Source organism: Tripterygium wilfordii, chromosome 22 (genome assembly GCF_013401445.1).
Source record: "Tripterygium wilfordii isolate XIE 37 chromosome 22, ASM1340144v1, whole genome shotgun sequence".
NCBI lineage: Eukaryota > Viridiplantae > Streptophyta > Magnoliopsida > Celastrales > Celastraceae > Tripterygium > Tripterygium wilfordii.
This window is the reverse complement of record NC_052253.1, coordinates 2,452,152-2,476,476: the sequence shown is the minus strand read 5'-3', so window position 1 is coordinate 2,476,476 and position 24,325 is coordinate 2,452,152. Positions and strand designations below refer to the sequence as shown.

The following is a 24,325-nucleotide window of genomic DNA, read 5'->3' as shown; positions in this document are numbered from 1 at the left end:
GTGTCGATTTTGGAGACTATAATCTATTCCTGCATTCGAAACTTTTATCCCAATCATGAAAAAATTTCTGGCATTCCAATCATTTGCACAGAGACATGCAAAATTGTTTACCCAAAGCATCTCTGACCTGGAATGTTTTGATACACAAAAATTGATTCTTGGGCTGTGTAAAAAAGTGGAATAACAAGCTTTCAAGGTAAACATCCAATCTTACAAACCTTAGACTAAAAAATTATAATGCACAAACCAAAAAAAATTTGCTGCCAGAGGACGGGGGTCAAAGATATCTTTTGAAACAAGACATTCTTACAGGAAATGCTTCTTTTGAGACTCTTCAATATGCAGAAATTCACCCTAATGCCCCAGGTTCATACAGAGACTACTAGATAGGAGCAGCATTCATATAAGCCTCAATTCATACTCGCCAGCCATTGTTATGTATCTAACCCATGGAAGGGCCTGGTAGCCACTTTTCTCAATAATCTTCAGGTAGCGTACCTACAAATCCGCAAAGAATATATAAATGACGATAAATTTGAAGCTCAATTGCTTGGATCTACCAGTAAACTATCATTACACCATCCCATTTTCGACAACAATTACAATCTACTTTGCAGATCTACCAAACTCACACTAAACTTTTTCTAAAGCTTTGAAGCACCAGAAATTGTCCTACATTCAATAATTTGCTACCTGGAAAAGTAAAGAATACTAATATTGCAAATTCACCAAATAATTTTTTCCACATTTACTACATAATGCATTGAATTTGTGGTAATAGATCCATAATCAAAAGTGTCTGATTGTTGCAGAAGAAATGAAACAAAAGATACGGTAGGGCTAGGACAGTTAATGTATGAGGTCTACCCAATGCTAGATACAGAGGTGCATAATGGATCGCTTGACTAGTAAAGTCTTGCGCTATAAATGCATTTACTCCACTCCTTCATGTGTGTGAGTGAGAGAGAGAAGAGACTAATATTGAAAGGTAAACAACTTCCGTGCACAAGGCTCCCACTGTAGGCGGGGTCGGGGATAAACAAGATGTATGCAAACCTTACCCCACATAATATGTGAAGAGGTTGTTTCCAAAAATTGAACATGTGATCTTGAAACTCCACCACTGGACCACATGTTCACCAATATTGAAGCAAAATATAAAACATTTGAAGACAGAAATTAAGCTAAAATACATTACCTGTATCCCTGAAACAGTAAAATATGGTATCTCAAACTTCACGCGTATAGGGGCTTTTCTCTCAGGAACTGCTTCTTCAGCTGCTATACTGGGAAGACTGAACTCTGCCCTCAACATATACTCCTGAAAATATAAGATTACAGAGAGCACCCAAACCATAAGTCACTCACTCACGGTTGCGCAGAGAACCATACCTAATATTCTTCAAGAATCATGGATGCCAAATCTGATGCCAACAAGAAGTTGCTCATTCAACTTGTAAAATTAACTTACCTTGCCACCAGGAAAAGATTTTATTTTCCACAATAAAGCGTCTTTCTCAGGTGCATATGATGCAGATCCCAGTGAGGTTCGAATATTAGGGCTAGAAGCGTCAGATGGCACAGGCAACTCAATCTCTACATTTGTTGCAGTACTGCAAGGTAAAAATATAAGGATACTTGAGAAATCTAATAATTGACACAGGAATCCGGGACAATTATACAGTTCAAAGAGAACTTAATACCTACGCTCCTTGAACTGACTCCGAGCCTTTACCATTATCTCAACACGGCTTCTAGAATGTCTTTCAACTTGAGCTTCCACCCAAATCAAAGGCTTCACCTGAAAGGAGACAATAAAACTCATCAAACGCCAAGAGAAAACAAAAGGCCTGTAAAGAGAAAATCAACATCCATAATATCAAAATGAACCTGGGTGCTGAGTCTATATGTCATTAGGTCAAAAGCTCCATCAGGCGGTATGAAGGATATGGTTCGATCATTTTCGAATCGAGCCAAACGCACACACCTAGACCGAAAGTGGGAAAACAGTCAAATAAAAGCAAAATTATGGTCTAAATTTTCCAAACTCGCCCATAATAAATCAGCAGCAAAGAATTAAGACAGCACAATTGTCAAGCAACTTACTGATGAAATTTGATGTCTTCCAAATCAATGGCCTTTCCCTTTGTAGCTCTACCTTGTGCCTCCAACAGTACTCTATCATTCAAGCCGAGTTTACACTCAGGCATACCACTGCAACATAGAATAACAGTTTTGAGCTTCCATCTATTAATAAACACCTTATTGAGTTGAATAGCAAGCTCTAATAAAGGAATGAAGCCATGAATTTGAACTGAAATTACTGTTAAAATTGATTCAACTCTCAATTACATATATTTGAACACAAAAAGTTAAGGTGAGACATGTTCACGATACTATGGATAGAGTAGCAGAGCCTTGTTCTTGCAGTTTTCCACTCTAAGCAAGTAAACTGACATTAGAAAGTTATCAACTTGAGTTTCTGAAATTTAGTGGTATCCATATGACAAGCAATTTATCATCTTATCAGCTTGCTTTGAATTTTATGAACAAGAACGCAAGTTCCACAAACAAAAAAGCTTCACCGGAAAAAAGGTAGTAAAAGGAAATCATCCATAACAGTGAGTCTTTTTTTAAAACGACACCCGTGCACAAAACTATTGCAGAGGGCGGGTTGAGGACATGCAAAGATATATGCAGCCCTTCTCCCCACATAATATGTGGAGAGATAGTTTCCAAGAATTGAACCTGTGACTTTTAGGTTGCACCCCTACAACTCTACTACCAAGTCATATGTTCGCCTGTCTTAAAGCAATTTAACGGATCACTTCTATTTTGGCAGCTAATAATGTGCATAAGAACACCAGCATAATATGGAAAGAAAAGGAAGGAAGAAAGTAGGTTCAAAACTCTCATGCACAAGGCTCCCAAAGTAGAGACGGGGAGGGAAAGAGTAAGATCTATGTAGCCTTATCCCATAAAGTGGCGAGGCATTTTCCAAGGGCAGAATATGTTTTAATCAGATTTAACAGACCTCTACATTGGGCTGAAGCAACTTTACCTCTAGTGCAAAGCATCGCTATCGTATGCTCGTACATAGGTACAGAGATTGTGGAACGGCTTGCTTTCTCTGGAAAACAATCTAAAAATCAGAAACCAAAAGTGCCTATGGGAAGCCACTTTGGGAAGAAATCAACCTTCATAATCAACCAAAAAGTGATTGATGTCGGAGAGCGAGCAGCAGTGTCTGTTTTTAGGTTTTCCTTAGGATCTAATTTTGGAGTATTAAAGCTAAAAGACGTGTAGGAGTTTTGGGCTTCTATTTGGGTTAAACTTAAGCAATGATTGGTAACGAAATAACGTAAGAAACGAACTTTGGGATTTGCTCTTGGACCATGAACAATAACTTATGAACATTTAAATCAATGAAATAGAAGATTCAAGCCCATTGGAGAAATATTATGATGGAGGAATGACTTGGGCTCTTGAAAATAAGAATTTAAGACATGAAAACGGTAAAAGAAAATCTTGAATTGCCGAAAAATTGATAGTCACCTGGCATCAGACAACCAAAGCAACTCTCTTGCTTGGAAATTATCTCAAGGCTACATAATATTTCAATGATTAAAATACGAGAGGTCAAATTGATATTTCTAGGCTCTTTAGTACTCACTTTTCCATTAAGGACTTTCCTCGGCACTAGAACTCCTAAAAGTTCTTGGACAAGAAAAATTTGGAAGATGTGTCCGCATTGGGCCATGTGATGGCACAATTGAAAAGGAAGTAAGAAACTAAGAGCTTGCAAATTCAAAGGAACTTCAGGGAGGCAGAAAAGAGATAGCTCAAAAGTCAAAAGTTACTTTCCTTATATGGCGGAAAACTTAAAAGGGAAGAAATGAAGTGTTTTTAATTGGAACGCATCTTTACTAGGCTAATGAAGGAGTGGATGTTATAACTTCTTTTGGAATAGTGGGAATAGTGCAGTAGACGAAATTGTATTTTCGGATTTAATTGTTTCAACTTTCAGTTCCTATTATAGCCTGCAAAAGGCTCTCTTTTTCTTTATACTTTGGCATATAATTAAAAAAGAAAAAAAAATAGCACTACCTTATAGCATTATAACCAGAGATTTTGATCCGCCTTGCATTAAAGTAATATTGTACAGCAAGACATTAAAGTATGACAACATGAATGCAAAGTAACTAGGTTTACAAGATTGACACAAAGAAGTTTGTCAATATCGCTATATGGTATAAAAGGCTTAGGTCCAAAGACAGTCATGTCACAAACAGGCACATCATTGTTGCGTTCACAAAAGACCATGCATATCCAGAGGTGGAATTTTAAGGCAAAATGTAAAGAGAATAATCAATACCACTACAGCATTGAATGACTGAAAGAAAAATTACTAGTCGTTCTCCCTTGCTAAGAACTAAATAATTCAAAAATTCAGAGCACAACGCACCTCAAATAAGTCCTCATCTTCAATGCCCCAACAACATCAGACCGAATAATTTGTCCATTGCTGTTGACAAGTATATTAACACTCTCAACCACATCCAAGAAGACCTAACCAAACATGCATAGGGAGCTTTACAAACCGGTGACTTCAAACAACAAGAAGCAATTAAGACAAAGTTAAGGGTCAATTACTTCATTCTTCTTGTACTGTATCCCCTCACTTCGCCAGGACACCGCATTTGTCACAGCCATGGGAGGCCTTTGGGTGACCTCCATTCTATATGCATCCGTCTTAATAAATTCGCTAAGGATTCTAGCTTCAGTGTATTGAGGGTAACCAAAGTCCATCATTTCATCAAGTAACTCATACTGCCAAAGGCACCACGAACCATTGTTATGTGTCAAACAAAAAGTTAATCCTTGCAGGAAAAAACAGCTGACATATATTTTGAACAGACAAGTAACATAAATGGGCAACATAAAAATTACAAAGAAGCGTTTCAGCTTACCACTACAACAAAGTTATCCCTAAGTGACTCCTCTTCTAACTCTTCAAAATAATGCTTAAAAACCTGTGGCCAATAAGGAATCACAAACAACAATAGCTGTGTAAGTTAACAGAAGAAAAACAAGCCCCTGCTAACCTTTTTTCTGTTCGGAATTCAAAAAAAGAAGATAAAACCACAGTTACAAATTAGACTTACATCAACCACACGGTGCAGAAAAGAAAGAAGGCTGGCAGCATTGCAGTTCTGTCTCGTTGCAGTCATTAGGTAAACATTGCTGTGTTGTATATACATGTACGTGATTCCATTATCATAAACAACTGGATCCTGAGAATGTGGATCACCCTAATGCATGCAAAAATACCAAACAATAAAAATGTCAGTATAGAAGATATGGATTGGAATCATAAGCTGCGTGATTCAAAGCTCGGAGCATCCAGATATTGCATATGACTATGCTACGTTTTAGCTGGAGATAGGTGAACCACTCAAACTTACTTCAAAGTCTCAATTGCAGTGAAATCAACTAATCAAGCACCATCATGAACACGAGACTCATAATTTCATTTCATTTACAACAAGCAATCACTAAACTAAACCTTCCATCATCAAATATAAGCAAAAAACTAAGAAAAAGCAATCACAGAATAATCAGAATCAGACAGACCTCTTTCTCGATAAGCTTCGTGAAGAAGCGTTCGGCCTGGACAGCAGAGACATCCCCGCGGTAGTCGCGCCATACCAGAACACGCCCCTTAATATCTAAAAGAAACAGCGCGGAGACCGCCCCTGCCATTCACTGATCAGATCGGCGTTACTGAGATTGATCGGAAAGATCTGATGGGAACTGATGTAAACGCAAGTATCGTAGAGATCGGAACGGCATTTAGCTGCTAGAGCGTTGGGGGATAAACCATAATTGGATTGCTTTCGAAGGATGTAGGAGGTGTTACAGAGAGAGCTCTCTCTCCTTTTCGTCTCTCTGCGCAGATCTGTGTAGTCTGGACCAAGGGGAGCTCGACGTCGATCTTCTGGATGTCTCTTGTAAACGACGCAGTTTTAATATTACAGATCTACACACAAGCCGTTTTTAGATCTTCACCTTCTCTGCTCGTGAGAATGAGACGACGCCATATTTTGAGGTGCATACGACGACGTATTTGTTCTGCTATTGAAAACATTAAAACAACGCAAACTTCTGTGTGTTTTCTATGCCTTCCCTTTTTCATTTTCCGAAAAAGAAAAACATTTAAAAAAAATTCCAGAAAATAGTTTAATTATCATTTTAGAAAATACTTGAGAACAGAAAATGAAAATACAAAAAGCAAAAAATAAACCAAACGGAAGCAATTGAAGAATAGGAATGATAGAAAAGCACGAATCATGCCAAACTTATAGGCTTCTCTCGTCCGGATTGGTCAAGCATCGCTGGAGTTTGGTGAACATGAAAGTCCTTACTAGGGTGATTGACCTTCGTCCTTCGCAGAGTTTGGTTGGTTTATTATTGCTTTCATGGCATTGATTTATATATATATATGTTTGAAACTTCATCTTAGAAGACAGTGTCTGTACATATTACAGTCAAAAACATCAGAAATTGCGTTTAATACCCCTACGGCCCTACCAATGTACATTCTCTGCAACACAATCTGATTATTATTTACAAAGTTTTGAATTTATAACAAAGAGAGACAAAAAAGTTCGTGATGGACATGCCTTGGGGTGTATGTAACACAGACCATCTCACGAACCCAAGAAGGATTGCAGGCTCTTACTGAGATAAAATGTCAAGCCTAAGGCCATTCCGGCATCAAGTCATCTCCCATTTCACTGATAACTTTCTCGACTTTCATCAGCATTTCTGGTAATGGGAAAGAATGCTTCACTAGTTAGCGTGTTCAGTGACCAGATGAATGAAACATAATGAGAAATAGTAGTTAATCAATTCCAAAAATTAGCAGTTTTACATCCAGTCACTTTGAAATGGTTAACTTTGAATCTGCATAGTTAAACAATGAATCTCTAGCTCTAAGCCTACAGTAATATGCAAGCTCCAACCACGAGAACATTGGCATGTATCAAATTGGCAGCTAGAACTACTTGAAAGACACCAGTCAGCACAGAGAGAAAAATGCATGTCTGTTTCTCAGATAGACACCATCGAACATGATAAAACCAAAAGCAAATGCAACTCAGGCATTGCGATGAAGGGCTGGGCCTGGAATAAAAGCTTACCTTGAAAGGAAGATTCTTCCATATATTTCTGCAAAAAAAAAAAGGAGGTTAAAAAGTATGTCAATGGAGCAGTAGAACTATAGAGTAACAACTAGTCCAATAGGAGAAATGCAGTTTCAAAAGTATTGACAACTAGTTTTAAATTTTTAATAACAGCCAACAACAATTCGATCTTAATGACCAAACAGATATGTTAGGCCAAATATAGAAAACATACCACAATTTGAGATTTCAGATCAACTTCCTCAGACTCGATTGGATTGGCTGCAGCTACATCAATTCAAATAAGAAAAAGCATCATCAAATTGGACAAGAAGCACTCATCCAAAGAAAAAGTGAGGGGCAAAAGATTCTTTGTGCTTGAAGTGGACAGTGATTACGTTGGTTGATCTCAGGGTAGCAGTTGGTCAGAAATGATGCAAAGCTGGGAGGTAAGGCTGACATAGTGTCTGCAGCGTTGTGATTAAGAGCTGTCTCCTGTTTATATGAGCATTGTTCAACTTCATGGTTCAAGCTCTCTTGCATTTGGGGTGAATATGTTGTAAGAGAATTCATGATGCTCAATTCCTCCTGACATGCTCTGCAGACATCAGCAAATTGGTATTTCCACTTGATTTTTGATACAGGATATATACACATATTTTCTGGTGATAAATATCCTTTGCAAAGAAAATTAGGATATAATCCTCCTTTAGTCCTTTCCACCTGGAGGAGGTCTTGTTTGAAGGTACAAATTCAGATTGTGATGAAATTACAGATCGAAAGTTGGAACTTAGAGGCTCAATTTCCTGCACATCCTTCAAGATCTCCTGCAGAAGGTACAAAAAGATAACAATGCTGCAGCTTCTCAGGTAATTATAACGATCTATACAATGATTTGAAACAGTCCCAACTCTAGTGGCAGCAGTTGGTTATACCCTCAAACCATTCATAAAAGACTCCACTTCCTGTACTGTTGAAAAACGCAAAGCAAACTTCTGGATCTGCACGCATTCGTGTGAGAAGACTACTGAGCTTGCAGAAATATTAAGAATACTTTTTCTATGATTTAATGAACTATACAAGTGAAACCACTTAATTATTTGCTAAGTTGTAAGAATGGTAAGTAAATGAGAACTTCACGTCACCGATAATTCACAACTCACACTTATAAGATGAACCCCTGACCCCCACATCTGCTAACAGAAAGTTACCATTGAGGAGGAGGAAGCCACTAAGTATGAAAGAAATAATTTTGTGTTATAAACATAATCTTTTCTATTCTACATTATGTAAATCAGAGAATCTATTTCAGTTATCTATTTAAGAGTACAACTAAAAAGGAAAGAACACAGCTAAAGTTCAGAGAGGAACAGCAGCAAGCCTTCATGGCCAGCATTCAAATCTCACTTTATAATTACCCCACTCAAGTTACACCAGAGAATCAATAGGAAACATGTCTGTCTGAGGTGTAGCTTTCCATATATGAGCGGTGAAAAGCTGATTTGTTAAGTTGTAATATACTGGAGTTTCATGCTTAATAATCTCCCACTTTATGAGAACAGTCGTGGCAGGTATAATACTTCAGGATGCACCAACCGTTTTCTAACTTACCTTTCCCCAATTTGAAACATAAAAAATTATTCTGTCTAATTTGAAAGTTACGGCTTAAGGCAGACTAAAGTAGAGAGCGGTAGCATCTTACCTCGCCAACAGAATCTTTGTAGCTCACAAATACAGCTCTGGTACCCCTTGACGGATATCCAGGTACACATGTTACCTGAGGCCAAGAGAAGTGCAGCTTCGAGACATAGTGCTCCTCCTACAGCATATTAACATATATAAGCTCGGATCTGATTACAGATTCTGCTCCAGATATTGAAGGCATTGTGGCTTAACTTACTACACAGTTGATTGATCCATAGTAAAAGGAAATATCGAATAAATTGCAAGAACAGATCAATTTGGCTCATAATTCCCCAGTTTGGATTAGAAATATCAGTATATTAAATTAGCACAAAAATATTGAGAGTGCAGATCTAGAGTAACTAAGAAGATTCAGGTCATTACAGGAGCAAAAGTTTCTGAAAATCAACACGTGAACTATCCAACACGGATTTTGAAATTAATTTCTTGTGTTGAGTCTTGAAATGCATAACTAATGAAATTTTCTTTGCAATTCTCCCAATCGACTAAGTAGAGTCAATAGTAAACAAGTTCAGAAGTGCTGATGCTGAAATTTGATCTGGAAGTAAAAAATTTAAAGAAAATTTTCCAATACAATCACAATCGCTCTGTAGAAATAGAACTGAAATTATCATCACAACATCCAGGAAGGAAAGTTTCAGGTACACTGTACGAACCTACTGCTACCTACACACAATTAAAAAAAAAAAAACTCCAAACACCAATGGCGATGATCGCATCAAAATTTTTAGATCACATACATTTTCTTAATCACTTCAGTTTCACAGCAATCAAATTATTCCATCTCAAAAGATTTTAATCAATTAAAACGTAATCTAAAGAAAACCACGGAAGATATCACAGGAATAAATATGGGGAGCTACGATAACCAAACAACTCACAAGCACAGTCTCTCGGAGAGACACGTTGAGGATCACGTCAGACTTCGAGTGGCTGTTGAGGAGTTGAAGTGAAACGGTGGGGGAAGAGGTGGATATCCAGGTGCCTTTTATGCCTTTTGTGTCGCGACGATTTTTAGGAAGAGGAACGAGAGAGGAACTCGTGGAGGTGAGGGACGGGAAGGTGAAGAAGCGAGAGAATGCGACCTGCCACTGGTCTCTAATGGCCACCAGAGAGCCCGCCATGTATTTTCTTTCTTGGTTTGCAAGCTCAAAATCTCAATTTGAAAATAAAGCTCAACGATGGGAAACTTGATACGTAGGGAGTACATGCCACATGGACTATTGGGGGCCCATCGGAGACATAAAACATATATTGGGCCTATGTAGATTTCTAATTTAAGCCCAATTTATGGTTTTCCTCGTTTGGGCATTAAGCCCAATCTGTAGTTTTCCTCGTTTGGGCCAACAATGGTTATTTGTCTTCCCTGTGGCCAACGATTTTACTTTAAGACAAATGTCAAGCCGATATCCACTCTAGTATTTTCGGACATGTTAAAATAAATTTTAAGCTGAAAGATGCTTAATTTAGCACTAAAAGATTATGCATTTTACTATACAAATGTTCTTTATCATCTAATACCAATTTGAGTGAAGTTGATGTCAATGATTCAGGTGCTTTTGATTTGACACATAATATCAAATCAGAGAATGTAGCTTTTGGACTTGTTTTTTGGCTGGAAAGCTTTTGCATTGGACTAAAAGAGATTGCCGTATATGAAATGTAAAGCGTCAATACTTGGACCAGGCATATCCATTGTAATATGAACCGAAGACTACACCAACCAACTTGGACCACTCAATTAGATGTGAATCTCAGCCGCCTGGCCCGCCCACTTATATGTAAAGTTTGAATGAAATTATTAATTAAGCTGTTGAAGTCTTCAAGTCCATGATTCTGCAAGTGATTAGTGTAGGGGCCAAAACCAGTAATAGCCCCATGGTCTAAGAAAACCTTGCATGCCCGCGATTTGGGCAATTGTTAGCGTTATATATGCTCACGACGTAAAAGTATAACATGTCTATGGCTTACGATGACCAAGGCCGAATCTAGCTCAATGTCCAAGCCTAGAGGTGTCCGATCGCGGACATGTCAGGCTTATCCTCAAAACCATAAATAAAAGTATAACATGCCCATGGCTTATCCTTGAATCTATAGTTTATCCTAATTAATCTCAAATCTATGATTTATCCTTGAATTCACCATTCAAATTTATTTTAACATGGTCGAGAGCAACACATTACAATCTTAAAAAATTCATCCGCAAATCGCAATACAAAGAAAGGAGAAAATAATTGAAAAAATAAAATAAAATAAAGTGTTTTTGACTGTTTGTAGATGTTTGTGGAACACAAGAAAGGAATTAATAACATGTTGATGATCCCCATATGTGTCCCCCCAGCTCCACCCAAAATCAGTTTGGCGCCAAAATCCAAGTCAATCCTTTTACTCATGCCCGCGGTCAGCTAAATTCACGGGCACTCCCTCTCTCTCTCTCTCTTATGTCACGAGTTCGCTCGGGTTCTCTTTCTCTCTCTAAATCTGATTGGTTCTTCTTCAGAACATTGAACATTACTCTTCCCACACCCACCACCATTCCCATTTAAAACTTAAAAGCCCCTTCCTTTCCACTTCTCTTTTATCTGTTTTCGCTTTTCTAATTCCTCTGCAAACTTTCTTTCACTCTCTCTCTCTCTTTCTTTCACTTTCCTGCACTTTCTCCTTAGTTTCACTTGCTGGGTTGATTCTCCACCTTCAAACAGAAAAAGATCATATCTTTATTCCCTGTTTTTCCAGCTTTATAGCTAAGCCACTTTATTCCTTATTCCCTATCCCTTCCCTCCCTTAAATTGCTCGAAAGGTGGGTGTTGGTTTTCGATCCAAGAAAAAAAAATGGGCTACTCAGAGAAGACTCAAGTGGGTGGGTTGGAAATGGAAGATAAAAAGTGGGTTATAGCTGGGATTCCATTACGAGCTCCATTGAAGCAGATATATACGAATCCAATGGAGACAGATAGGGAGAGCGAGGAGTGTTCGACGACCACAACTCCTACTGGAGAAGAAACAAGAATTCCGTCTAGATTGGGTTGTCCTCCTCCACCACCAAGAAAAAGAAAGCCTTCTCTGAAATGTAATTATGGTGTTAGGGAGTTCTTCACTCCTCCTGATTTGGAAACTGTTTTCATGCGCCGCACTTGTTGAAATGGCTCTAATTGATCCATCGATTTCACTTCTAATATGTCCTGTGATTCACTCTTGTATTCATCTTCTTTGTCATTAATTTGCAAACTAATCATGGAGTAGTGTATGATACTAGATAGTTTTAGCTTGATTTGAGTGTGTTTATTGTGTGTTTGTTTGTTTTTCTTTTTAAATACCATTGATAAATTTGTTTCTCTATGAAATCGAACGTTTGACACACATATGCCTAACTTAATTGATTACCAACGAAACCACCTTAAATTACCTTTGATGGGTTTTCATTATTGTTACAATCCAGGAAAAAAAATGAAAATGGTAGTAAAAGTATTGATGGTTTTGAATACTTGCTTGGTTAAAAACTGTTCATTATCATGCCTTGGAATGGCAAAGGCAAGTCAACATCAAAAAGGATTGTATAAGTAAAACCCTAAAAGTTGTCAAACCACAAAATAAAGGTAAATCCTTTTGTCAAAATGAAAGAAAGATATATGCTTTCATGGCTCACTGATTCAAATTCCACAAAACCCATTTTACTGGCCAATAGAGTGAGAGTCTCATAGACCCAGGAGGGCCAGGACGTTAATGGGTCTTAGCCATTTTAAGGTCAAGTCTCCCTTTCTGTGTCCCATAACACCATATGATCACTCTCCATCTCCACCCACCCACCTCGGACTCTTATGATAGTGGGAAGGTTCTCTGTAAATGCTGTTCCGATCATTAACCCAAAAAAATGGACAAGAGACATGTGGATTGGTTTGCTTAGAAGAATCCTATGTGAGTTGGGTGGACCTTATTTAAAATACCCACTTTCAATCTCAAGCTTTTGTGGACAAATAATTGACCCAAGAGGCCAAGACACATATAGTAATACTATTATATTCTAATGTCATGTTGCAAGAGCTAAGAACATGGAATGTCACTCACAAAAGAAGATAAAAACCCATTTGTTAATTATAGTAAGCATGTGTTAAAGAGGAGAAGATGAAGTTGATAACCTAATATTCTAGGGTTTATCTAATTTGAAAGTATTAAACAAAAGCAGCTTCTTGGGATCCGGAGCCTTCAATGATGCAATTGCGTCGCTACACGTCTTGGCAAAACCTGCAAGTAGTCACTTTTTGCATGTAGTGGGTGTTTTTCGATTATATTACTCAAAAGTTCAATAATTGGAGATCACATGCATAATGTTGCTTATCACAATTGATGTTACAGATGATGCTTAGCAAAAGGGTGGGAAAAAAATGGTTTTAGGTTGTAAAAGAATCATATGTTTATGAAATATTCTTGATCATAACTCGTATTGGATTTCGGACGTACTCAATTGATCAAACTCGGATTGCTTTAAATATAAACAAATAAACTATATAAACTAGACAAATAACCTAATCCGAGTTAGGGTTCGGACAAGTAAACGGGACAATATTCATTGTTTGGACCAGGAGTTCATACATGTAACTTATATCTAAACTTGATTTAATGAGTCGGAAAAATTCAGTCATTCGAATCAAACTGAGTTTTGTCACGTAAATGATTTTGAGAGATTATTATTATTCTTTAAATTTATTTCATTTTATCAAGCTGGTTCTTATTGCATTTTATCCAGGAAAAAAAAAGCTCAGATTTTGAATTGAAAACGACATAGAGATTCTGTGATAGCTCTCAAATTAAATTCAACACATGTAATGCGCCTGACAGACGCTGAAGCGAGGGTCGAGTTCATGAAATGCACTATAATTACCATAGCCATTTACATTTTACAGGCGTCCCCCCCACCCTGCACCTGCAGTATTGATGTGTACTATAAATGCTGAAAAAGAAAGTTAAAATTCACCTTCTGTGGTACAGTGACACTTGCTATTTCTTGAACAGATCAAAGGGGGAATGCATGTGAGTCATCTTCACTTCTTCTGTTGGCTCCTCCTACATTGATGAATGAAAAAGAGAATTTGAAAGAGTTACTGATCACCGGGGCCACCAATTCACTTCTACTCAGCTTTAGTGGGACGGCGATCGAGACATTTGACGAGCCGCAAAATCCACAATTACGTGACAATTTATCTTTTTTAATAAATAAAAGTGATTATTAATATCGGCTAACTAATAGCGACATTATACAAACTCGCCCTATATAGATATATGATTATAAGCTTAAAGCGCATACCAAAATTTCTCATATGATAATATGATAAATTGGATCAAAGCTAAGCGTGTGACCACAAAAATATTATTTCAAACAAAAATCAAATTCAGGATCTTTTTAATCCATAAGATTTGACTCTATAGTTTTTTAATAGTGCACTACAAATGGGGACAAAAGCCTTTTCTGGGCATAGAATGACCAAAATATGGATTCAAATTTCAAAAGGAAAGAATATTGTTTGACGAGGTCTGATAAAGGCTTAATGGGCCTAAAGAAGCCTTGTAAGTACGATTGAGCCCAACTTCATTTTCTACAGTAGGACCGCATGATAACCAAAACAGTGATGCAAGCCCAACACTTATCTAACTCGGTGGGCCACAGTTCAGTACTGGGTTGGGCTGTCAGCTGTGTAAGAGTGTGTTTGGATTGAGGGATTTGGGGGGAAGGGAAGGGAAGGGAAAGGAAGAGAAGGGAAGAGAATGGAAGGGAAAAGACATTTCCCTCTCTCATGTTTGGATAGATAAACAAAAAGAAAGGAAAGAAAAATAGTTTAATTTACTAGTTTATCCTTATTTTTTATGTTTAAGTGTTATGTTCAAGGGTAAAATTGGTTTTAAACTTATAAGTAACTTAATTAATAATCTCTTCCCTCCAAATGACTCCATTTTGGGAGGAAAGAATTTTGACAAAAATTTAATGAAATCTTCCTCTCAAATCCCCTCAAATCCCTTCCCTCAACTTTTTATAAATTATCCAAACAAGATAATTGGAAGGAAATTCTTTTTCCCTTCTCTTCCCTTCCCTCCAAATCCCTCAATCCAAACACACTCTAAGGGTGATCCAGATGAGGCAGCCAACATGGCGGATGGATCCGACAGCTCTCGGTTCCCAGCTCTTCCGGTTTGGAAATTCAACAGTGTTAAAGTCTCTCCACATATTATGTGAAAAAAGACTTATATAATCTCATATTGTCAGTCTCCGACCCATCCATTGAGAGAGCATTGTGATAAGTGGAAAAAGACTGCTTATATCATCTCGCATTGTCAGTCTCCTACCCGTTCATTGTGGGGATTGAGGGGGGAACCATCTGACGGTTCACAAACTGAACAGGTTATTAACCTGTTCACTAGTGAACTGGTTCCCCCCTCAATCCGTCCCCGAAGCTACCAAACAAACAAACATCCATTGTCATCTATACAATGCCAGTTAGCTCAGAGCCTTTCTAATAGAAACTAACCACTTAATGATATACAAAGAAACAAACAAATTCAGCGGTGATTGCTTTAAATCACTTCAAAATTCAAATATATGGCCGGGACAGTCTGAAACCTAACACAACTCAATATCATTAAAACAGAAACAAAAGCTGTGAACTGATCAAACGAGAACACATATACAAAGGCTAACCAATATGGATATTTACCAGCAGCTTAGACATCGCTATACCTAGCTCCAAGTGAAACCAGAAATAAAAGGTGGTCATGCTGATATGGCGATATGGGTGTCTAGCAGTTTGAATTCATATGGAATCACCCTTGGAGCTGTTTGAATTCCATCAAGTATCCTTAAATAGCAGTTATCGCACTATAGAACACAAGATAGATTCCATCCATTTCAGATTCCATGGAAACATGATTAGCAAAAACACATAATCTCTGCTATTTTAAAAAAAAAAGGATCCAGAAATATAACATCCCGTATCACTGATCCCTAAAAAGCCAGCTATCATAAGAAAAATGTCTTGATATACTAAAAAAAGCGAAAATACGAAACAGAGCAAAAAAACAGGCGCCGAACCTAAGCAACAAGTACAACAGCTCCGCCCTTCTCCTTAATCTTCTTCTCGGCAATCTCGGACACAAGCTTGGCCTTTACCACGATCGGCTTGTTTTCCGGCAAGACTCCCTTCCCCAACACCTTAAAGTACCCGAATTGAGTAACATCAAGCATGGGCACATTATCCTTAGAAGCCTTGTCCTTGACTTCCTGGGGTACCATCGACCAGAGCTTATCGACGTTGACAATAGGGCAGTAGAACTTGTTGCGTAGCTTGTGGAAGTAGCGCATGCCGACTTTACCGAAATAACCAGGGTGGTACTTGTCAAATAGAATACGGTGGTGGTGCATTCCTCCGGCATTACCGCGACCTCCGGGATGCTTTCGGTGCTTGCCAATACGGCCGTGGCCTGCGCTCACGTGGCCACGCTTCTTTCGGTTCTTCCTCAACCTGGTTGTCATTCTGGGAGATGCTGGGTTTGATAGCGGCGGCGATGGCGGAAGAGAATAAAGTGGAGGGTTAGGGTTTGAAGAGCATTTATTTGGTAATCCCTCAAGCATTTAATGGGCTCGAGCCGTTAAAATAAATGGCCCGGTCCATAATATTTTGATGGTTATATTGTTAATTTGGGCCGAGCCCATTCTATCGAAACTAGAGTGAAATTCCCCAACCGGAGTCCTCACCCTAACCCCCATGCGTCATCGATGACCCTTTCTCTTCTCCAGCGACACGACCAAACTCTGTTGCTCCATAACGTTCAAAACCTAGACCAGAGATATGGACGCGTACCAACAGCCTCACCACCACATGAGACCACCGACTCCACCGCCATCGGCGGATCCCCACCAGTATCATCACTATCAGCAACAGCAACCACCACCGACAGTCCCTCCGCAAGGTTCATGGTATTCTAACCAATTTCATTACCATCCGTCCTCACACTCTCCCTCAACTCCCCCTCAGTGGGCTCCTCCTCCTCCTCCACCTCCACCACCGCCTCACTCCGACCACCATCCTCCCTTTTCTTCCTCCTATCCTCCACCGCCGCACCACCCTTCTTATCCTGCCCCACTTCCCTCTCACAGCAACCAGTTCCCTCCTCCCCCTCATTCTCGACCTCACTTGCCGCCTCAGATTCCTCAATCTTACCCTCAGGTTAACCAGGTAATTGGCATAATTTCTTGTCATCGGATTTTTATTTTGCCCTCGCCACTGTCTTCAGTTGACCTGCTTGAGGCTTTCGTTTTCAATTTAGTGGTTGGTTGATTACTCTGTATGCTTTTAGTGGCTAGGGATGGTTAGCATTCGGTTCATGAATTGTTGATTGTTTTCTCTTGACTGTGACGAGAAGAATATATGATTTTTTTCTCCTTTTTTTTTTCTTTCAATTATTTGAAATTCTATGGGAAACGATGTTTTGATGCTTAGACAACATGGCAGCTTGTGCTAACGAGAATCACTTTGAATGGTATTTCGCTTGTGCAAGTGGGTACTAATATGTTGCTCTATCAACTCTTGTAGGAATGGGGAAACTCTAACTGGGGACATCACCATGCTTGGGATCACCCAGGTGAGTTGTTATATAGCAGTAAATCAGTAATGTTGCTAATTAATGTTTCATCTGGCTGGTTCAGTGTACGTTCTTGTTGACAATAGAATTTATACTTTTGACCATCTAATGCTAGATTTTAGTGATAGTGGACATCTTAGTTATTTTATATTTCTGTTTGATTTGAAGATGAAACCTTCACTTTATTGACTCAAGTATACTGTGAGGCGATGACAAGTTTTGAAAATAGTGGGTAATGATGGTCAAGTTGTTACGCAGTGAAAAGGAAAAGGTGAAACAAAGTTGTTTTTTCAAAAAGCATTTTGATATGCCAATAGAATCTCCTCTTTCATTGGTGTTATCTTAACTCCAACTGTCTTAACTCCTCTTCGTTTGGTATTTAATACGAACAATTGTTTCGTACTTTGGTTTACGCAAAATTAAGCTATATGCTGGTATTTTTCCATAGAGATTCCAAACTAAGATCTTACATCAATGGTTCTGAAATGCAATTAAATTGCCACAACATATGCTGGATATGAGTCTCCAATCCTTTTGTTATATGAACATACGTTGCGTCTCTTTATTTTGAGGAATATTCTTGTAAGATTAACGATTTATTAATCTTTCGATAGCTGCCCATAATATGGAGGTTGACTGGGCTGCCAAAGCTAGAGCATGGGCATCTGCTAAAGCTGCTACGGATGATCAGCATCCACACTCTCAGTTTACACCTATTGGCAGACATGAAGAGCAAGGCAGATTTCATGAACATCACCCACAAGCTGTCAATTATCCTTATCAAGATATTCAACAGCAGTCAATCCTCCCATCAAATCATCAACAGTTTTCAGTCCCATCAGCACATCACAGACCACCAATGGTTTATATGCAGGAGACTTCGTCTATGAACTCTGGCGCATCTTCATATCCTCCCAATGGGCACTTACCGTACACTGCAAAGGATGGAACTTCACATGCTGCTTTTTCCCATCAAGACAGTTTTCAGACAAGTTCGTCTGTTCATCAGCAGGAGGTACCTTCTAGTTATTCTTCTGTTGCAGGTAATAATTCACTTAGCATACTAAACTTGCATAAAAAACCTCTTCTCAAGGACTGCTTCTGTGGTATCCATCTTTTCAGGCAGTCTTTTGTTTTTTAATTGTCTCGACTTTGATGATCACCTGTAATTGGGACTTTCTTTGCATAGATATCCAGTTATTGCTCCTGATATTTAGAGTTTTAGACCTTACCGATCTCTATATTTACTGGTAATGTAAATTTCTTGTTGGCTGGATGTAGAGGTACAACATTGAAGCTGAAGGTCCATGGTGCAGTTGATGTCTTTTTAAGGAATTAACACTAAGCTGGAAGCATTTAATTCTGAATTTTTTTTTCACATGCTTCCCCTTCCCCACTTTTCACCCCCATAAAAAAGAGAAAGGAAAAAGGAAATGAAATTTTATATATATATATTTATATTAATACATATATATTAACTTTGCCTTGTTCATACAATTTATGTGAGAAATCTAGTTATGCAGCTCAAATGAGATTTTTTTTGGTAAGTAGCTCGAATGAGATTTGATTATTATACTACTTGATATTTGGAATTCATGTTCTAATCAATCAGACTTTGCTGAAACTAATGGCAGTGAACTATATGCTATTAGCCTGCATTGCATGAATTTTTTTTTTTAAATAGGTAAATCTCTATTCTTAAAGTAGCATAGAACATTTTTGGTTTGTATATACCTGGAGAGCAGATTTTTTTGAAGCCAAGTTGAACTTGAATTGTTTTTAGCTTTCTAGCAGTTCATAGTACTGACGGCCTAATGATATGGCAGGAAAAGAGGGGATTATGGAGCAGAAGGATCAGCTGTACACATCATTGGCGTCATTACCTAATTCGTCAGCTCAGGAAGGACAACACCTTGTGCAACCATCTTTGCCTGCTATTTACAGATCAGTTATGACTGAACAGCCCTTCGCATATGACAATCACACAGCTAATCTCTCAACTGACCTTAGCGATCAGCCTTTAGATTTTGCTCCTGGGTTTAATCGTGATCGTGATGCACTCATGCAACCCGGTTATGCTACTCATTATGATTCTGCTGTGATTCTGAGAGGCATGGACCCTGTTGCGGTGGTACCTCCAATTAATTCTTGGGCTCCTTCCGTTGTATCTGGTGCAGTTTACCCTTCCATTCCTCCTGTTATACCATCGGGGCCACAGGTTTTTGTTTTGGCTTTATAAATTTTCTATCACTTTTTTGGCCTTAAATGTCATTATGCTGACAGATTTGCTTTTATCAGCAAGATCCTTCTGTATCTGTTTCTGGAAATGCTATACCACCTTTAGGGAGGTTTCCTGGACCTAGTTTTCAGCCAACCCTTTCATCTGCTGGTGCACCCTTTGGTCTAGGCCCTGGTCCTGCACTAAATCCCAGTCCAGTTTTCCCAGGTGATGCATATGGTAGTTTTTCTGAACGCCCTAAGAAGGTAAATGATCTTGTGCTTTAGTTTATTCATGATCACAACAATAGCATTATTGAGTTCTTTTATGTGGAAAATTCAGGCTTCTGTGCCTAATTGGCTAAAAGAAGAGATAATTAAGAATGCTTCTGTGATCACAAAGTCTTCCCTGGAACATCCGAAAGAGGATACGCAGTCCATTGAGGATGAAGGTGTCGACAGATCTTTTGGAAATGGTGATCAGGCTGATAGCAAAAGCATTGATTCTTCTAGGTCAACAGAAGAAGAGGATGAGGAGGTTCTTCCTTTTTTCTTATTTGCTTTCAGTATTTCTGAAGGTGTTTGTTACCAAGATGGTGACATTTTTTCTATTTTTCTTCACTTGGTAGCGAGAATCTCTTTGTTCTAGTTTCCTCATTGGATCTTTAGGTTTGATTGCTCCTCTTTTCTTTCCTTCTTTTCTGGCTGTCTGTAGGATTACAAGGAAGCTGCTAAAACTGCGGCAATCAACCAGGAAATAAAACGAGTTCTAACTGAAGTTCTTTTGAAGGTTGCGGCTGGTTAACAATAAGTATTCTGTTGTCTTTACATTTTCCCATGATGGTCATAAGTTTTGTGTTTTTTACCAGGTTACAGATGAGCTTTTAGATGAAATTGCAACAAAAGTTATGGATGAAGATGATCTGCCGGTTGAAGGTAATTTTGTTATCACCTTTATTGTTTTTGACTTATTTCTATAAGCCCATGGGGCGAGTGGCGAAGTGCACCAACTTCTCTCTGCTTCTTATCCATTGCTCTGTTTTTTGGCTGCTGCAGTTGACCAGAACACTCCTAGTTTGAATTATAAGGTATCACCGCCACCTGCTCCAGCTGATCCAATTCCAAGGGCTCCAGCAAAGGTTGTGGTTCCAGTGGAAGCCCAGGATTCTGGGACTACAGTAATCAGTGAAAAACCTACTTCCAGCTCTCTTGGAAATGTATTGGGTCTTGCAAATTACGATTCTGATGATGATAACGATGATGACGACGATGACGACGGAGATGAGGAAATCCAAAATTCTAGTGAGCCAAATTCTATTAAAAATTCTCTTCTTGCTCGGGCAGATAATAAGCATCTTCCAGGATATAAGCACGATCCAGTTGAGAACAGCAGTTTGCTGGTAGATCTGGAAGAGCACGGTACGGTAGGGAAAGATTTACAGGGTGGTTTAAGCAAAAGTAGTTCTTTGGAGCCTAGAAACAATAAGAAGACTGGTCTAAGTGAGTTGGCCATTGATAGGGAATATAGGGAGTATGAGCATGCATCTCAAGGGATGGGTGATATTGACTTTGGAAAAGCACAAGATGGCTATAATAGTGCTGGTTCGAATGGTATATTAGGACAAGAGGGTGTAAAAGCTGAAAACCCGGGTGATAATTTCCATACGAAAAAGTCAACAGTAAATGATCCTCATTGTAGGGAAACCAGAATGAGACCAGATGAATATGATCGGAATGAAAATAAAGAGAGCTCGTATGGCAAAGACTCTGTTAAAGAGGTGGAAAGGAGTAGGGAAGTTGAGAAGCAAGGGGAGCATCGCAAGAGACGTGATGAAAAGCAACTAAGAAAGGAGAAGACAAATGATCAGAATGGCTCAAAAGAAAGAATGAAACAGCGAGAGGCTAAGCCTGGTGAAGGATCTGAAGAATCAGAGTCCAGAAAAAGGTCTGCACATCAATATACCAAGGAGGACAAGAAGGAAGAAGATAGGGTTCGTAGAACTAATCCTAAAGAGGGCAATAACAAGAAAAGGGAGAGCACAAATAGCAAGGAGGAAGGTGACGCAAGACATAATCTGTCAAGTGTTGTAAGCAGGCATAAGAGAAGACGATCTTCTTCAATTAGCAGTAGAGGAAGAAACAGCAAGGAGAACTCTGTCACTCATGCCCATGATTCAAGTGATGACGAATCAGACGATTCCAAAAGGTTTGCCATAGAGATCCTCTTTTATTTCTTATTTTTTCAGTTGCATATATGTTTCCTCATATCCTTTTATGTTATGCAGAAAGCTGCATGCAAGAAGACGTGATTCATCACCTTCACCTGTCAGGTCTAGGAGAAGGTACAACTGTACACGTATCATTTTTTACCCCCTTTTGTGCATGCTTCTTTGAATTTTTTTTATGTGCAGAGTTGTCTATTTAATTTTCTAGTACAATTTTCTGTTATGGGTATCTGTCGTGTGAATTATAGCCTGGCCCTGTTTTCTTTATTATCATATTAACATCTCATCAATAATTTTATTTTGTGAGATGGAAATATCCCATGTCATTTCCAAGAAAAAATGTGACTTCATATAGGTTTCTTTTTATTGTTGGGTGGTAGTAGCTACTGTTGACTTGGTTTGCTTGCTTTTATTCAGATAAGTGTTGCACCATACTCTGAATTGTAGTATATGCTTGGTTCTTCCTTTTTAGAACGAACAGTGATTTGGCTTCCAAAGGTTGGCACCATACTCTGAGATGAATTCTTGGTAAATAGCTGTCTTGCTCTTGGGGTGATGCTGATATAAAACAATCAAGATGCTCTAATTTGCTCTTTATAATTTTAACTGAAGGTGTTTTCTGAGTAGTCAGATAATAACTCTTGATTGATGTATGCACTGAAACCTCTTTAGTCTCATAGTTTATTCTTTATATATATTCTTATTCATTATTATCATTGTTATTGATGTGAGATGGGACTCGAACTTGGAACTTTTATCCTGGTTCAGGTCTTTAAGGAGGAGACTACCATTAGGTCAAGAGCTTATTTACCTCACAGTTTATTCTTAAAAAAACCATATGACGAGATTCCTTGTGAATACTAGATATGAGACTTTTTTTATTTTTGTGATTAAAATATGAAACAAAAATTCGATAAATGGAACCAAGGGGATGCAATCCAATGAGCTATTTGTATACGAGACTTAAAAAAGACTTCAGGTGAAATCCAATACAAGAGAAAATGTAAAGATAGTTATGACAATATTTAATATATGTTTTTGTCGGAATCCAGCAAATACTCATACTGTAACAATTGCTTACTAAGGTATTTGTGTATTGTTGTGGATACTTGTCCTTAATTACATGGGTATTTTTTTTGTGTGTATTTGCATGTGTTCTTAGAAACTAGAATATGATGACAACACCTTGCTTCAAGTTTGATTGTACAAGGTTAAGCATCTCACGTGAATTGTGTATATACATGCAACTCACAAATCAGTATGATGGATGTTTTCATTTCTAGACAATTGTCGAGGTCACCACATAGCAAGCATTCTCAGCGCAGGCATTCTCCCTACTCTTCTCTTGAGACCAACAGGTATGTTGTTAGGCAGTCTAATAAGGCTAATATTGTGTTAATGTTTTTGAGACATGCAGAACCATCATGATATTATATCAAATCAGGTGAAAGTTCCTAGCCGCTGAATCTTTGCATGCAATGTTCTTGGTTCTAAATTTACGGATTTTCATTACAGGGGAAGGAGGAGGTCAAGATCCAGATCACCTATGCGGCGGAGGAGATGATAAGATATGTTGGAAAAGTACTTGTTTTGAAATGCAAGACAGCTTGGTTAAGATAATGTGATTATGTGAACTTCCCTGGAGATCCTCCCATTTATCAGTCAGTCAGAAGCCCAAAAGACTACCAGTTATATTCTGTTGTCAGATGATGAGTGTCGATTCCTTCATGCAGGTTGTAGCTGGAAGAATGGCAATGTGGATATAGATTGTTCTGCACAATTCCACAATGCCCTTAGAGGTGGTAGATGAAGTATACTTCCTGATACACTATTATTTTCTGATTGTGGATGAATTCGTATTTCAATTTTGTTGCAAACCTGGACATCGTTTAGTTGCAACTACTACTGTATTATATACGTATGTGTGTGCGCGCGCGCTGCGATTTGTGGATTTATCTTCAGATAAACAAAATGGCCTAACATATATGAGGAAGAAAGGGTAAACAAGTCTCCTGTATAAGGTTGCCGTGACAAAGATGAAAAAGCTTCTGCTTCTTGAAGCAGTTGATTGGGAAAAGCAAAATGACCTGAGATGTATAGAAATCCAGCCTCTGTCAGCCAAATATGTGGGCATTTACGTAATTTCCTAAATGACCGACTTAACACCGTAGACCAAAGAAAAAGGATCTCCCAATGAAAAATATGCCCGTTGAAAAATCCACGTGTAAACTTAAAACTTCCTCTTATTTCGGTCTAACCGTTAAAAACGTTGAACGTATCTCTAATTATTGTTCTGTTTAGGGTAAATATATATATGATGAGGTCTCTTTTTCAGGGTTGGCTTAACAAACCTAATTTCAGTCCCCG

At 38.4% G+C, this 24,325-nt stretch overlaps 5 protein-coding genes across 8 annotated transcripts; 2 read left to right on the top strand and 3 right to left on the bottom strand.

Moving 5' to 3' along the window:
* Positions 1–96: 96 nt before the first annotated feature.
* LOC119991919 (AP-1 complex subunit mu-2) lies at positions 97–6,037 on the bottom strand. The gene is made up of 11 exons (XM_038838460.1): positions 5,635–6,037; positions 5,166–5,312; positions 4,971–5,033; positions 4,654–4,830; positions 4,466–4,569; positions 2,107–2,214; positions 1,891–1,987; positions 1,704–1,801; positions 1,472–1,613; positions 1,199–1,321; positions 97–498 (listed from the first exon to the last, which is right to left on the bottom strand). The coding sequence occupies exons 1-11, from the start codon at positions 5,761–5,763 to the stop codon at positions 400–402; spliced, it is 1,287 nt and encodes a 428-aa protein (XP_038694388.1). The 5' UTR covers positions 5,764–6,037; the 3' UTR covers positions 97–399.
* A 184-nt stretch (positions 6,038–6,221) lies between these two features.
* Positions 6,222–10,033, bottom strand: LOC119991920 (protein POOR HOMOLOGOUS SYNAPSIS 1-like). 3 transcript variants are annotated; one of them, XM_038838461.1, is made up of 8 exons: positions 9,770–10,033; positions 8,887–9,003; positions 8,120–8,185; positions 7,908–8,011; positions 7,583–7,782; positions 7,420–7,472; positions 7,203–7,230; positions 6,222–6,828 (listed from the first exon to the last, which is right to left on the bottom strand). In XM_038838461.1, the coding sequence occupies exons 1-8, from the start codon at positions 10,010–10,012 to the stop codon at positions 6,761–6,763; spliced, it is 879 nt and encodes a 292-aa protein (XP_038694389.1). In that variant the 5' UTR covers positions 10,013–10,033; the 3' UTR covers positions 6,222–6,760. The 3 variants fall into 3 exon arrangements, with proteins under 3 accessions (XP_038694389.1, XP_038694390.1, XP_038694391.1); XM_038838462.1 differs by having other exon boundaries at positions 7,420–7,466; XM_038838463.1 differs by lacking the exon at positions 8,120–8,185.
* Positions 10,034–11,421: 1,388 nt separating this feature from the next.
* On the top strand, positions 11,422–12,159 carry LOC119991949 (cyclin-dependent protein kinase inhibitor SMR6-like). Its single transcript, XM_038838512.1, has one exon. The coding sequence runs from the start codon at positions 11,721–11,723 to the stop codon at positions 12,027–12,029; it is 309 nt and encodes a 102-aa protein (XP_038694440.1). The 5' UTR covers positions 11,422–11,720; the 3' UTR covers positions 12,030–12,159.
* A 3,560-nt stretch (positions 12,160–15,719) lies between these two features.
* On the bottom strand, positions 15,720–16,521 carry LOC119991595 (60S ribosomal protein L27a-2-like). Its single transcript, XM_038837934.1, has one exon. It carries the CDS (start codon positions 16,504–16,506, stop codon positions 15,967–15,969), a length of 540 nt encoding a protein of 179 aa, XP_038693862.1. The 5' UTR covers positions 16,507–16,521; the 3' UTR covers positions 15,720–15,966.
* Positions 16,522–16,619: 98 nt separating this feature from the next.
* LOC119991592 (stress response protein NST1-like) lies at positions 16,620–23,925 on the top strand. 2 transcript variants are annotated; one of them, XM_038837930.1, is made up of 12 exons: positions 16,621–17,110; positions 17,468–17,516; positions 18,131–18,559; positions 19,343–19,734; positions 19,815–20,000; positions 20,077–20,271; positions 20,449–20,523; positions 20,603–20,669; positions 20,790–21,939; positions 22,019–22,075; positions 23,242–23,316; positions 23,474–23,925. In XM_038837930.1, exons 1-12 carry the CDS (start codon positions 16,724–16,726, stop codon positions 23,520–23,522), a joined length of 3,111 nt encoding a protein of 1,036 aa, XP_038693858.1. In that variant the 5' UTR covers positions 16,621–16,723; the 3' UTR covers positions 23,523–23,925. The 2 variants fall into 2 exon arrangements, with proteins under 2 accessions (XP_038693857.1, XP_038693858.1); XM_038837929.1 differs by having other exon boundaries at positions 16,620–17,110; positions 23,242–23,925.
* The last annotated feature ends 400 nt before the right edge of the window (positions 23,926–24,325 follow it).